Source organism: Seriola dumerili, unplaced genomic scaffold (assembly GCF_002260705.1).
Source record: "Seriola dumerili isolate Sdu_G_001 unplaced genomic scaffold, Sdu_1.0 BDQW01000092.1, whole genome shotgun sequence".
In the NCBI taxonomy this organism is placed as follows: Eukaryota; Metazoa; Chordata; class Actinopteri; order Carangiformes; family Carangidae; genus Seriola; species Seriola dumerili.
The window spans coordinates 445,489-457,739 of NW_019174347.1; the positions used below are offsets into that span (position 1 = coordinate 445,489).

The 12,251-nt window shown below is 41.2% G+C and overlaps 1 protein-coding gene across 1 annotated transcript in view; it reads right to left on the reverse strand.

Annotated features, from left to right (window-relative positions):
- The window catches only part of agmo (alkylglycerol monooxygenase), a 47,805-nt gene extending 37,615 nt beyond the window's left edge, over window positions 1-10,190 (reverse strand). The window contains exons 1-3 of the mRNA XM_022746173.1: window positions 9,764-10,190; window positions 4,514-4,644; window positions 3,486-3,637 (exon numbers count right to left, since the gene is read on the reverse strand). Coding sequence (XP_022601894.1) covers window positions 3,486-3,637; window positions 4,514-4,644; window positions 9,764-9,883 — 403 coding nt within the window. The 5' untranslated portion in view covers window positions 9,884-10,190. The remainder of the gene's footprint in view (window positions 1-3,485; window positions 3,638-4,513; window positions 4,645-9,763) is intronic.
- Between the last annotated feature and the right edge of the window lie 2,061 nt (window positions 10,191-12,251).

Sequence of the window (12,251 nt, forward strand, 5' to 3'; positions counted from 1 at the left end):
AAAATTCTGTGTGAGCGTTGACGAGGACACAGATGCCAGTTCGCTGCCAGGGACACATTCCCACTAAGGTACTGCTTTGCTTTGCTTTGACTCTGTGATACAGACGCCTGCTGTCCACACAACACACTCTGCCACATATTCACCAACAAAACAAACAAACAAACAAACAAACAAACAAAACACACAGATTCAATCTAATGTAAAACAAGAACATGCAGAGACACAAAACCAACAAAATAAACCATAAAATAGATATAAAACAAAGTGTAACGGACTAAAGTGGCTGTTGGATGCAAAGAAAATGAAGATAATAACAACAACAACAATAAAAATAAATAAATTATAACATTCAGCAACAACTTAAAGATCAATAAAAGGAAGAATGGGGATGTTCTGCTTTTCTTTTCAAATGTATTGTTTAAAAATAGTCCGTTCTCTACATTACTCTAGCTTTAAAGGACAAAAGTGTTTATTCATTTGTTTCTATTTATTCTTCATCCGATAAATGATTAGTCAATCAAAAGAAAAATGCAACTTCTTTGATAATCAATTAATTGTTTCCAGGCAAAAATGCCAAAAACCATCTTGTTTCCCCTCCTCTGCTGTGAGGGTTTTCTCTTTGGGAGTTTTAGACCGTCAATCAGAGGAACCAAGACATCTGAATGAGTCATGTTGGGTACTGACGAGCATTTTATAGAACCGGTAATTAGCATATTAGCATATTGATCGACAATGAAAATAACCACCCTAATTTTGACGCCTTAACTGAACCGCTGGCGAGAACACTGACTATCTCCAAACGATGTCAACAACAAAGCAAAAGCAGGTTGACGAGAAATTTATCAGCGTGGATTTTAAATTTGGAATAATTAAAGATTTAATTCATAATCTGACATTAAGAGTTTTGGATCTAGTGGATCTAATGAGGGGATCAGAGGGGAATATGGTGTCAGTACATGATCTTTAACGCAACGTGTAAATGCATTTATCACACATTGTGATCGGTCCACATCTGGAAGTCAGGTCTGAACAGCCGCACTCGAAGGCAGGTCGTCATAGAAACGGGGGAGACGTGATATTACTCAAATATGGAGATAACTAAGCGCTTTTTCAGACCGTCTCTCCTGGAGGAAATCACTCTGTTGTTCACATGAAAAAAAGTGCCAGAAACGGTTGTGCAACAAATGAAAAAACAGAGCGAGAGAAAGAAGTTAAACCCCAGTTTACTCAGTCGGGTCTCAAGGGGTCGAGCGAGGCCCGGCAGGTGTTATTAGAGGGACTAGAGTCAACTTAGTTAGGGCCAGAGGAAATATAAAAAAAAACACCGGCAACACAGGAATCAACAGGTGATGAGTGTTAAAAAGAGCAACGAGTGTTCGGGAGAGGAAAAGTCGGGAAATGATCGACAACACAGAACTCACAGGAGTTCAACACAACTGAGCCACAGAATCCAGGACAGAGGATGGAAGAGGATCTGGAGGCAGAGTGCGGACGTTAGGGAGCATCCGAGAAACCTCGTGACACCCTGAGCCCGTCAGAATATGTTTCCTTCTCAGTTTGTAAATAAAGTGCAGCGAAGCGGTTATCCTCACTGTTCTCCTCGTAGACTCATAACACACACAAACGCAGACGAGCAACATTATTCATGATATTATTCAACTCGTTCAGACGTTTCTGTCAAATAAACTCTCTCACTGGAAAACTGGACGACGCTGATGAACATTTTTCATCATTTTCAGACGTTTTACAGACGAAACAGCAGCAAATTAATTAATAATGAAAAATAAATCATTAGTTTCAGCCCTAAAATTACACCTCTGGCTGTTATGATACTTTCCCTGCAAATCAATTTGGAATAATTTAGTTTCTGTGACATTAATTGCCCAGATTTTTATGTAAACAACCCTGTTTACACATGTTTCTACATTAAAAAATGGGTAATACATCTGGTATATATATCGCTAAACGCTCCCAGATCCAGTGAGATCACCGTCTCTGCAGGAGAACCTGTGCAGCTATTGTGCACAATGACAACAATAACGCCTCTCATGCCCTTTGCCAAGGTGGTGGGAGCTAAAAATACCCCTGGTGCACATACAGTGGTAGAGTCAGAGCGTCCTGAGGTGACGGTGAGGTTCTTGGTCACCTCAAAATCATGTAGGACACTTGCTGGCGAGCTGCGGCAGACGCCTTGAAAAAAAGCCAGATTCTAACGTCGACGCAGCGGCAGTGGACTTTCATCCAAAACTATGCGGACTAGACGTCGGGCAGGCTCGATGTGCCACTGACACAAATAAACATGAGCGCAGGCCACAAATAAATACCTCTTTTCCGGTGTGCTGTGTGGCGAGCAGCTGGGCATCTGGCACGCGCATCAGCCAACACACATGGAAGGACGCCGTTTTTTTTTGTTGTTGTTTTTTTGTCGAGCCAAAACTGTCGGAAAACTGTGTCCGGTAAATATTTTTCATTTCTGTTTTCTTTTTTTTCTTTCAGTGCAGTGATGCTGCAGGATGTTAGCGGCTTCAGAGACATGACTATATACAGCCTGTTGCTGTGACAGCGGCGGGTTAAGACCACAGTCCTCTGGAGACCACGGCCTCTCACATCTGCACAGCTCTAAAGCAGCTGGATGTAACTCAAAAATAATTGCTTCCTCTGCAACGTCCAGGAAAGCATGATGTGTGTGCTATCTTCACGGCTCCTTCCTGCAGGGATGGCAACTAAATCAACATTTTTACAACCATTTATCATCAACTGGCTTTGTAGTTTTTTGTTGGTTTTATCTGAGAGACACATGAAAGAGGAGGATAGTTAGTTCGGTGCTGGCAGGGCGGCGGAGTTCCACTGGCAAAGTAATCTTACTTTTACTTACTTTAGACCGAGAACACAAACACAACACTTGCTGCTCCACCTTCATTGTTAACGTTTGAATGTGTAAAAGCTTCAGGAGTGCATCTCTGAATGCATGAATGAGAGCGAAGCAGCTTAAATATAACTGCTTGAAACACACCGAGCGTGTGTCTGGTCAGCGGAGAGGAGGATTATCCTGTAGGAATGGTTTGGAAACTTTCTACTGACATTTTGATTCTTTTTCCACCAGGAAAAGTGGTCACTATTCAAATCCATAGTAACCACCGTGAATCTCGGCTGACCACAGCCGCCATGCTCCATGAAGGAGCAAACTTCAAAGCTGTCACATCCACCTTTTAAGCCTGCAGAGAGGTGAGCGTCCCTCCACAAACACACTTCAGGGATTTCTCTTTTGAAAACCCTGTGTCTGCTTTTATGTCGAAAAACACTCAGGATGTGCGTATTGTTTTTTTTATTGAATACGCAGTGCAGAAACCACACAGCGAAGACGGCTTAGCAACGACACTACTGCCAAAAAAAGAGAGAGTGATATGAAAAAAAAGTTTCAGCAAACTAAACTCCACTCCCTATCGTTTTCTGTGTACATCAGTGCGAGCGTCTGGTGTCGGTACCGTGAGCGAGGCGGTGCAACCAGTAGTAGCAGAAGTCCACCCCCAGGAAGGTGAACCACCAGGTCCAGGCAGAGTCCCAGGGCAGCTCCACCAGGCGGTACCGGTCCCACACATACATGTAAGCCGTCAGCTCACAGCTTCTCATCAGCAACCTGAGGGAGGGGAGAGTCATCACCTCTTTAACCTTCAGCTCATGTATCGTCTGCACGCTTCAGTGTATGATGACTGTGCTGCATCATAAACCTCCTACTTTGTAAACAGCATCTTCTGTACGATCAAACATCAAAAATTCAACTCTCCGTCCAACTGAATCTCAAAAATAGTAATGAGACCACGCTGGCGAGATGCCTTGTCTGTCTTTTTCAGCTCTGTAGCTGTTTTCCATTTCAAGGGCAACAGAAGTCTGTGGAAGTCACATTTCAAGACAGAATACATAATGATGTGGGAACACGCAGCAGATATTTTACCTTCTTTTAAACAGTTTTCAGGACAAACTGTTTTTTTGTGGGTTTCACAATCCCACAAAAACAACTACATGCAATTTTAAGGTGCATATGATGCAACAGTATAGTGTATTATTTGTGAATAAATAAATATATATATATTTAAATCAGTCTAGCAAATTACAAATTATGCTGAAAATGGTTTTATGCACTTTCCATAATAATGGTACCAAATTAAAAACAGTGTAGAAATGTTGTGTAATCAAGAGCGTTGTGCTTGACTGTCTTATCTTTGACTGATTTATAAAAGAGGTTATAACACGTCCTCTAAGCTGCACGACTTCAGGAGCTGCAGTGACTCGGTATCGGAAAGTGAAGAGACAGTCCAGTCGGACCGGGGCTAGCTAGTTAGCATGCTAACTTCAGGATAAGAAAAGGAGCAAAACAAACACAAAAACAGCTATGGTAATGATAAAAATGTCTGATAAGAAGAGATAAAAGTCAAACCGTGTAGCACATTAGCTGTTCTGGTACTACACGCAGTACTGTGATCTTTGTTTCAGTGCGACCTGCCCGAACACTCACATTGGGAGTCTGGAGATCATTCCAGAAGAAATGGAGGTGAGTCCATCACTGACGGTGACCGCCGGGGCTCCTGTCTTCAGCAAGCTCACCAACAGCTCCAGAATGATCAGCCCTACAAAGACAGGAGTGGCCTGCACGCACGCACACATGCACGCACACACACACACACACACACACACACACACACACACACACACACACACAGAGGGAATCATGACTCAGCACTGTTACATACTGTGAAAACAAGACAGTTTCAAGTCCACTGTTGCTTTTACCAGTTGTGTCGAGCTCGACTATTTGTTTTGGCTGATGAGCTTAACGCTCGCGGGACTTTCATGTCTGGTGATCCATGATGTTTGTTTCACTGTGCGAGGCCGGAGCAGCGGGTCTAAAGCCACAATGTATTGGCAGATCGGAGATCACAAACATTTGTCTGAGCGGCGCTGCACTGGAGGCAGAAATGATCTCACTGGTTCAGTTAAACATCAGGGATAACAAAACACACATTTTCATTTTATAGCGATGTCCGGTGGACGCCAAGAAAAACAAAACAAGGAGCAAGAGATGGTCATATTGTGAAACTAATAAACTGACAAAATACAAAGAGGCATCTAGGTAACATCAAGCTCGTTAGCCGTTAGCTACCCAGATAGCAAGGCTTAAGTCTGGCAGATTCCAGCTGTTATCCTCCAGTATTGTTCACCAGAATTGGTCCAGATGTGAAAGTAGCATCTGACAATCGTCATATATATATATATGGGCCAGATTCGGGCCGTGGAACCGGGCGTATACTGGGCCAGAAGAAAAGTAGCATGTGGCCCAAGTATGGGCCGGATTTATTTTGCAATCTGGGTAAGTAACCACCAGAAAATCCATAATGACGTGCAGCTAGCAGGTACGGGAAGCATGCTAGCAGGCCTTTCATGACTAGTTAAGTCTAAGAATACAATATTTAAGTCATTGTTAATTATATTCTTCATTTACATTTTACCCAGAGATCCTTTTCTGCTGCACAAGTTAGTTACCAAACCTTCGCTCCAGACGGGTGAAGCTCTTTGGCTCCAAAGATTTCATCCCCATTCTGAATCCCTATTTCGAAACAAGTGAATAAAAAATGAGACCTTAACATGAACTATAATTTCAATCAGTGCTGAGCCACATTCAGAACATTTTGTCACTGAATTTAGGAACAAAACGCTGCGGCACGTTGAATTCATTGAGCCTGTTGTTGCTGATAGTGTGGAGACAACAGAGGGATTCTTACTGAAATGTACCTTGGGAGTCGTAGCTAACTTCTCTATATACATTTTTATGTGCGCAGGCTTTTACCTTTGACTTTATATGAAAGCACAAGACATTTTCTAGTTGCTCATATTTTGTACTGAGAGTTTCAGGGGGGTTTTCATGTCCATCCAAGCCTTGGAAAGCTTGAAGTAAAAGAAGACTTTTACTTCTGGGACCCTGCTCCCCTCCCAACATAAATCAGCCCATTTCATCCAACTCCATGTGAAAATGTGAAGATTAAAGGTGCAAATCTACAGTTTTTTAAAGTGGGTACAACAATAAAGAAGAAATGAAAACTTCACTTGCTTCAATTTGTTTTTCACACTATAATACGTCAAGTTAAATGAATCAGTCTTTATAAAAAATAACTTGCTGCAGATTATTCTGCATTACAAACTATAAACACATGCTGCAGCAATATGGCTGAAAAATGTTTGATCCACAAAGACAATTCATTTTAATTAGTAACAAACAAAACAAAAATTGAAATGAAAATATGTTGTTTTTTTTTTTTAAATGGACGACATTCAGTAACTAGTTGTGACAAAACAAATGGTGAGCGCAAACCGAACAGTCAGTGACAGGCCTCTATTTCTAACTGAGCTGGAAACACGTAATAACCTCTTAATGGGTCTGTCAAACATGGAACAAATTAGTGAGGGACAGGGTTAGCAAACAGGTCACGACTGCGACTTCAACAGCGTGTCAGCCTCGCTGGTTAGCTTTAGCTCGAAGGCGCTCATTGACCAAGTTGCTGCAAGTAACTGGGACACATGGCCGCCGCCAGGAGCGAGGGCGTGACGACACTGCAGAGGAGCACATCTGCAGGTGGGGTGGGAGGAAGTGTGTGTGTGTGTGTGTGTGTGTGTGTATTCATGAGTGGATGGAAGTGAGAGTGACTGTGCATGCACACGTGTGCATATCCACATGTGAATGCTTCCACTTTAACATGCAGGTGTGTGATGTGAGTGTGTGTGAGTGTGTGTGTGTGTGTGTGTGCGCAGGCAGAGGCGAGAGCACCAACAGGGACATGCGATCACACGCAACGCTCCAACATCTGGCAGCCGACTGCGGAGCTGCAGCTAACAAATGGGCTCGCAGCGCAGGCAGACCTCCTCCAAACCCGCTGAGAGACAGATTATCTTCCTGGACGCCGGCCTAAGACCTCCCCTCCTTTTTTTCCCTCTCCTGTCCAGCAGATAGTTTTACCTCCGCAGCTTCTTGACAGCTCGGGACAAAATTATACAGCAGTGCGAGCTCACTCTCATGTTGTAGACGATGAGGGGGAAAAGCTTGTGTTTGTTATTGGTTTTTTTTCTTCTTCTTTGTGACATGCGTCTGTGACCTTTTCCATCACTGTTTCCATTTTTCCTTTCTTTAAATGTTGTTTTCTCTGTCTCTCTTTTTGATCTTGCATGCAATGAAATGTCTTTCCCTGCGTTTTAATCTTTGTACAAATAAACTAAAAATCACACTAAGGGAAGCCTATTTTATACTGCAGCATACTTGAGCTTGTGTGGACTGTTTGTTGTGGCGTCTAATAATTTTATTTTATTTTCTTCTGAATTCAACCTTACATGCAGCATGACATTTGTGGACCAGATGTCTGTATTTCCCCCAAACAGCCTTTTTTTTTTTTGTTTTTTATAAGGTTGCGGATGACTGATGTTGGCCAAAAACATGTAGACTGACAATACACTTTTATCACAGCTGTCTGAGTAATATTGTGTTTGCATTCAATACACCGAAAAAAGCTGAGAGACCTGGAAACAACCCGCAAAGTCATAACTCCAAACAACTCCAAAATTAGAAGATTGTGTTTTGTTTTTTTTCTAATTAATTTGGCCTGTTGGGATCAGAGAACAACGGTTGTGCAGAATAATTAATGACGCAAACTGTAAACAGTGCTGAGTCACAAACTCCTCTCTCTCTCTCTCACACACACACACACACACACACGCACACACACACGCACACACACACCCACCCATGCTAACTTTTATCACCACCAAGCCCTGCAGCAATAACAAATTTGTTTAATCATGTTTGGTAGTGGATTATAAGGACTCCTGCTGTGGGGGTAATTGTTCTCCTCCCCTGATGTGCCCCATAAAACCTCATAACAAACATGTGCTGTTAAAACCTGCACCAGACATTCGCCATAATAAAAGACAAACGAGACACCGTAAACTGACAGTGAGAAGCAGGAGAAACCCCTGACTTCTTTAACTTAAGTGATTATGTAGATTTACTTAAGTTCCAAGGCCTTCTTCTCCTCACTGCATGTATTTCATGACTTTAGTTATAGGACAAGATACAAGCACCAGTGTAACTGTGTTTTCATTTAGAAGTGAGGCTGGGGGTTGAACATTAATCTGCTTGTTATTTTCTCTATTAATCGATCGGTGTTAAAACTGCCTGTGTTTTATATAATGTGCAGTATGACAAAGAAAAGCATCACATCCGCACATTTCACAGCTGGAGCCTTCATCAGGAATATGCTGACAAAAAATGACTAAAACAACTGATCACTTATCAAAAAAAAAAATGCTTATAAATTTTATGTAGATGATTATTCTACTGCCTGTTACAGCTCTAGTCAAACTGGTAAGTTTGTTCAGACTGTGTAAACCCTTTACCTCAGGATAAGTTATTGCACCGGTGCTTGTGTTTGGACGTCATTTTACATCTGCACGTTATTTACTCTTACAAGAAAGTGTGTTGAAATTCCTGATTACAGTATCAAAAAGTGTCATTTCATATCTGAAACTTGTAGAGAAAGATAAATGAGCCGAGTAGCAGCCACATTTATACAGCCTTACTGTCTAAGCTGGTGAGATAATTAGCAGTTTTACTTTAATTACAAAATAATAAATCACCAAACAGGTCCACTCAAAAACTTCCTTGTCTCTTCCCTGAGAAACTGGTCTCAGTTTGTTCCTGTATTCACTTACTACTAAGATGAACTGAAGTTAGTGACTCACATTCCTCTGGAAGTTTTAGATTCTTGCAGTTTTTTTCTTTAAACTCGCTTCGTGTTTGTTTTGTGTCTGTGTGTGAGAAGACTGTGTCATGTGACTGATTTGTCTTTGGCATACAGTTTGTAACCTGCTCTCTCGGGTCTCATTTGCACAACGATTATCTTTATCTCAGCAAGACTGAACAAATAAATCTTAACCTAACTAACTTAGCAGGTTAACATAATATAAGATTATAAAATATGGCTGCTCCTGGAAAAAAAAAAGAAAAAAAGAAGCCTGTTTTTGGCTTTAGAGAAAGTTTGGGGAAGGGAAAAAGTTTGGATAAGTTTCTTCAGTCCAGCAGAGAAGTGTGTAAACCTACAACTGATTTTAAAATAAGCCTTTAGTCATACGGGTTAGTCTACTGCCATGTAATTAATACATATTCAAATTGCTTGCCAAAAAATCTGCATGTGAGGAGCTTGATCTATATTTGAAAAAACACAATTGCACTTTTAAAACAACTTTTGTGTTTTATGCAGATATATTGAATTATGTAACAGAGCTGATGTGTTGGTCTTTGTCCCTTTAACAGACCGGTTGTCCCACTAACCCTGAATAAAGACAGAAAAAGAAAGGGGCTGGGGTGAGGGGCGTTTGTGGGTTTCAGTCTATAGCTTTTAAACAGAAATCAATTCTCTTCAAAACCATACATGAACTTGTTAAGAGAGGCTTTATCTTTCACCAAAACACAACTGGTGAGTGAATATTTGTTGTGGTAACTTGGGATATTTGCCAAAAAAAAAAGTGGCCGTCTTTTGCTGAATCCATTCCAATAAAATAAATAAATAAATAAAATAAAAAGAAAAGAAAAACGCTTTGATTTCTTCTACTACAGTAAATCACAGTAAAGGTCGCCTGAGGGAAGAGAGGGAGGACTCGTTTGACATTTGCACAACAAATCATCACATTTATTAGAAGTGAGTGAGAGCGATGTGATACCCACCTGCTGCACATACTGAGGAACATCCTCCACTTTCTCAAAGGATGACTCATTCGGTGTGAGCATCAAAAACATGGCCCGGACCCCCCTGGACACCGAACCGGGCACCGCCGCTTCAGCCATAGCCAGTCCCCGGCTGTGCTCCAGCGTGAGCTTCTGTTACCTGTGCAGGTGTTCACACACTGAAGGCTCAGCTCCTACACGAACCCGGTCTCCTCTTTCCACCGTTTCACAGCCGTGTTTTTGTCTGTCTCGAGTTTAAGTAGGTCAGTTGCGAAACGGAGAGTGTGTCAGCTCAGGAGCAAACTTCTCACACACAGGAAACCGAGTCCGTGTCGCTTTAAAGCGGCTGCAGGATTCAGTTACTGCGACCATTTACCTTCTAATCCCGCTTCTTTTATAGGAGGCGAATTTACCTTTGGTCAGCACCGGCCAGGGCACTTCCAGGTGTCGCGTTCCGAGTGGCTTTATCTCGCGAGAGTTTGTGGTTATGTAATAGAGTTTTCTTCGTGGTCATGCATGGTCAGACTTTGTTTGACTGGTGTTATTTCTTTTTTAAAAAAAAAAAAAGGGTTTGGATGTAAAAGGTGCTTGAAGCATTGATACTCAACAGGGCCGGAAGTAAAAACAAAAAGTTCCCCGCCCCCTTTCCCTCCTCAAGTTTTTTTTTTCTCATTTTAACCAAAAATAAAGTTCAAATGTCTGTGCATATTTTTGTTTCCAACAATATTATAATATGAACCTTCATTCCTCAATATATAGCTGGCACTTGAAGAGTTTAACAGTTGAGCACTTCTAGTTTAAGTTATGCTATCGCTACATAAGTAACGTTAGCTTTAACGGTCGCTTACTTACCAGACTATAAGAAATGTTACGAACAAACTTCAGTCGTTTACTCAACAACAGCTGCCTCCAGTGGTTAACAGCAAACCTCTTGTTTTGCTTATATTTCTATCACTTCTTTTCCTCTAATAAAGTTAGCATGCTAACAAGCTAGCCCCAGCCCGGTCGGCCAAATCTTGTCACTTCCCCAAATCTCGTCACTCTAGCCTCCAGGCTGCTCAGAGAACGCATTATAACCTCTTGTATTATAAGCACAACAATGGCTGAAGCCCTTGGCAAGACTGGTAAGTAAACAGCTGTTGATGCTAACATTAGCTATGTAGCAAGAGTAAAACTTACAAATAGCTCCTTTAAACTTGCGGTAAACTAAGATACATTATTACATTGAGGCGCTTAATTGTTTGCAAATTATTGTTCTGCTTTTGTGCAGGTGGATTTTGTAACAGAGCTGACTGTTACCACTGTTTCCAGTCTATGTGCTAAGCTAAGCTAATCGACCGCTGCCCGCTGCCTTATATTTAAGAGACATATATGAAAGTTTTATCAGTCTTCTTATCTACTCACCGCCAGAAAGTGAATTAGAGTATTTTCCAAAATGTAAAATTGTTACTTTCATATTAGTCTTAAAAAAATACAGAGATTAGCTTCTAAAATATCCACCATGTGGAAGTTTTTAGTTGTAGTGGGTAAACTCCCCTCAGATTGATAAAATTCCCAGAAAATATACAGAGGACATTAACTGTGTGTCCTCAATGAAAGCCACAGACCTGGTACTCACAGCAAAGAAGAGTTTAGAGAAACCCATAATCAGATCAGGTTTGTCAGACCAGATGGAAAAGTAACTGAGGGGAGAAGGAAAGACGAATAACAATAAAGGGAAAAAGTTTTGTACAGGCTGAGGACACTTTTTTTAACTCTTTAGATACAGGAATGACTAAAGGTCGTGTTATTAAGCAGCAACAAGGATATTTTTCAAAGTTATTGATAAAAACATAACACATTTTCTTAGCTTAAATATCACAAATCTACCGATCAGACAAGTTTACTTCAGTTATACCCTTAAAGACTGGATGGTAAAACTGCTTGTGAGCGTGGCAGTCAGGTAAAAACACTTTACATTTCCTACGTGGTCAGCACATTATATAAGCCACTTCTTGTCCAGTGTAAACCAGCCCTTAGCTTGCAGAGGGTTCATCCTTTGACACACTTAGATATAAGGCCTGGTTATACAGCTGAGTATCTGCTCTTCACCTGGGTGCAGGTGGGATTCAAGGACAGTTTGAAGGTACATCACATCAGGTTAGACGATAGTGTCACCTGTTACAGGGCCCAGTAGATTTATGAATGCAGAGCCTGATAACTCCCTAATGATCAAATGGGCAAAACATCATTTAACATTAGTGCGGTGCTTCCATAGACTGTCACTTACTATCAGGAGAAGATACAAAAATTAGTGGATTCCCCTAATTGTGCTTGCTCGTCTTATGATCACAGAGCGGTAATTTAAATGCACATATTGACGGTTTTAAGCCAAACGTGCCTAATTTTTTTTGTTTTTTTCAGCTGGCCGCTGCAGGTGAAGATTGTATTTAGAGGCGAGTGTGTTTTGACTTATACTTATAAGTTTATACTGTGTTTAAGTTAGTTT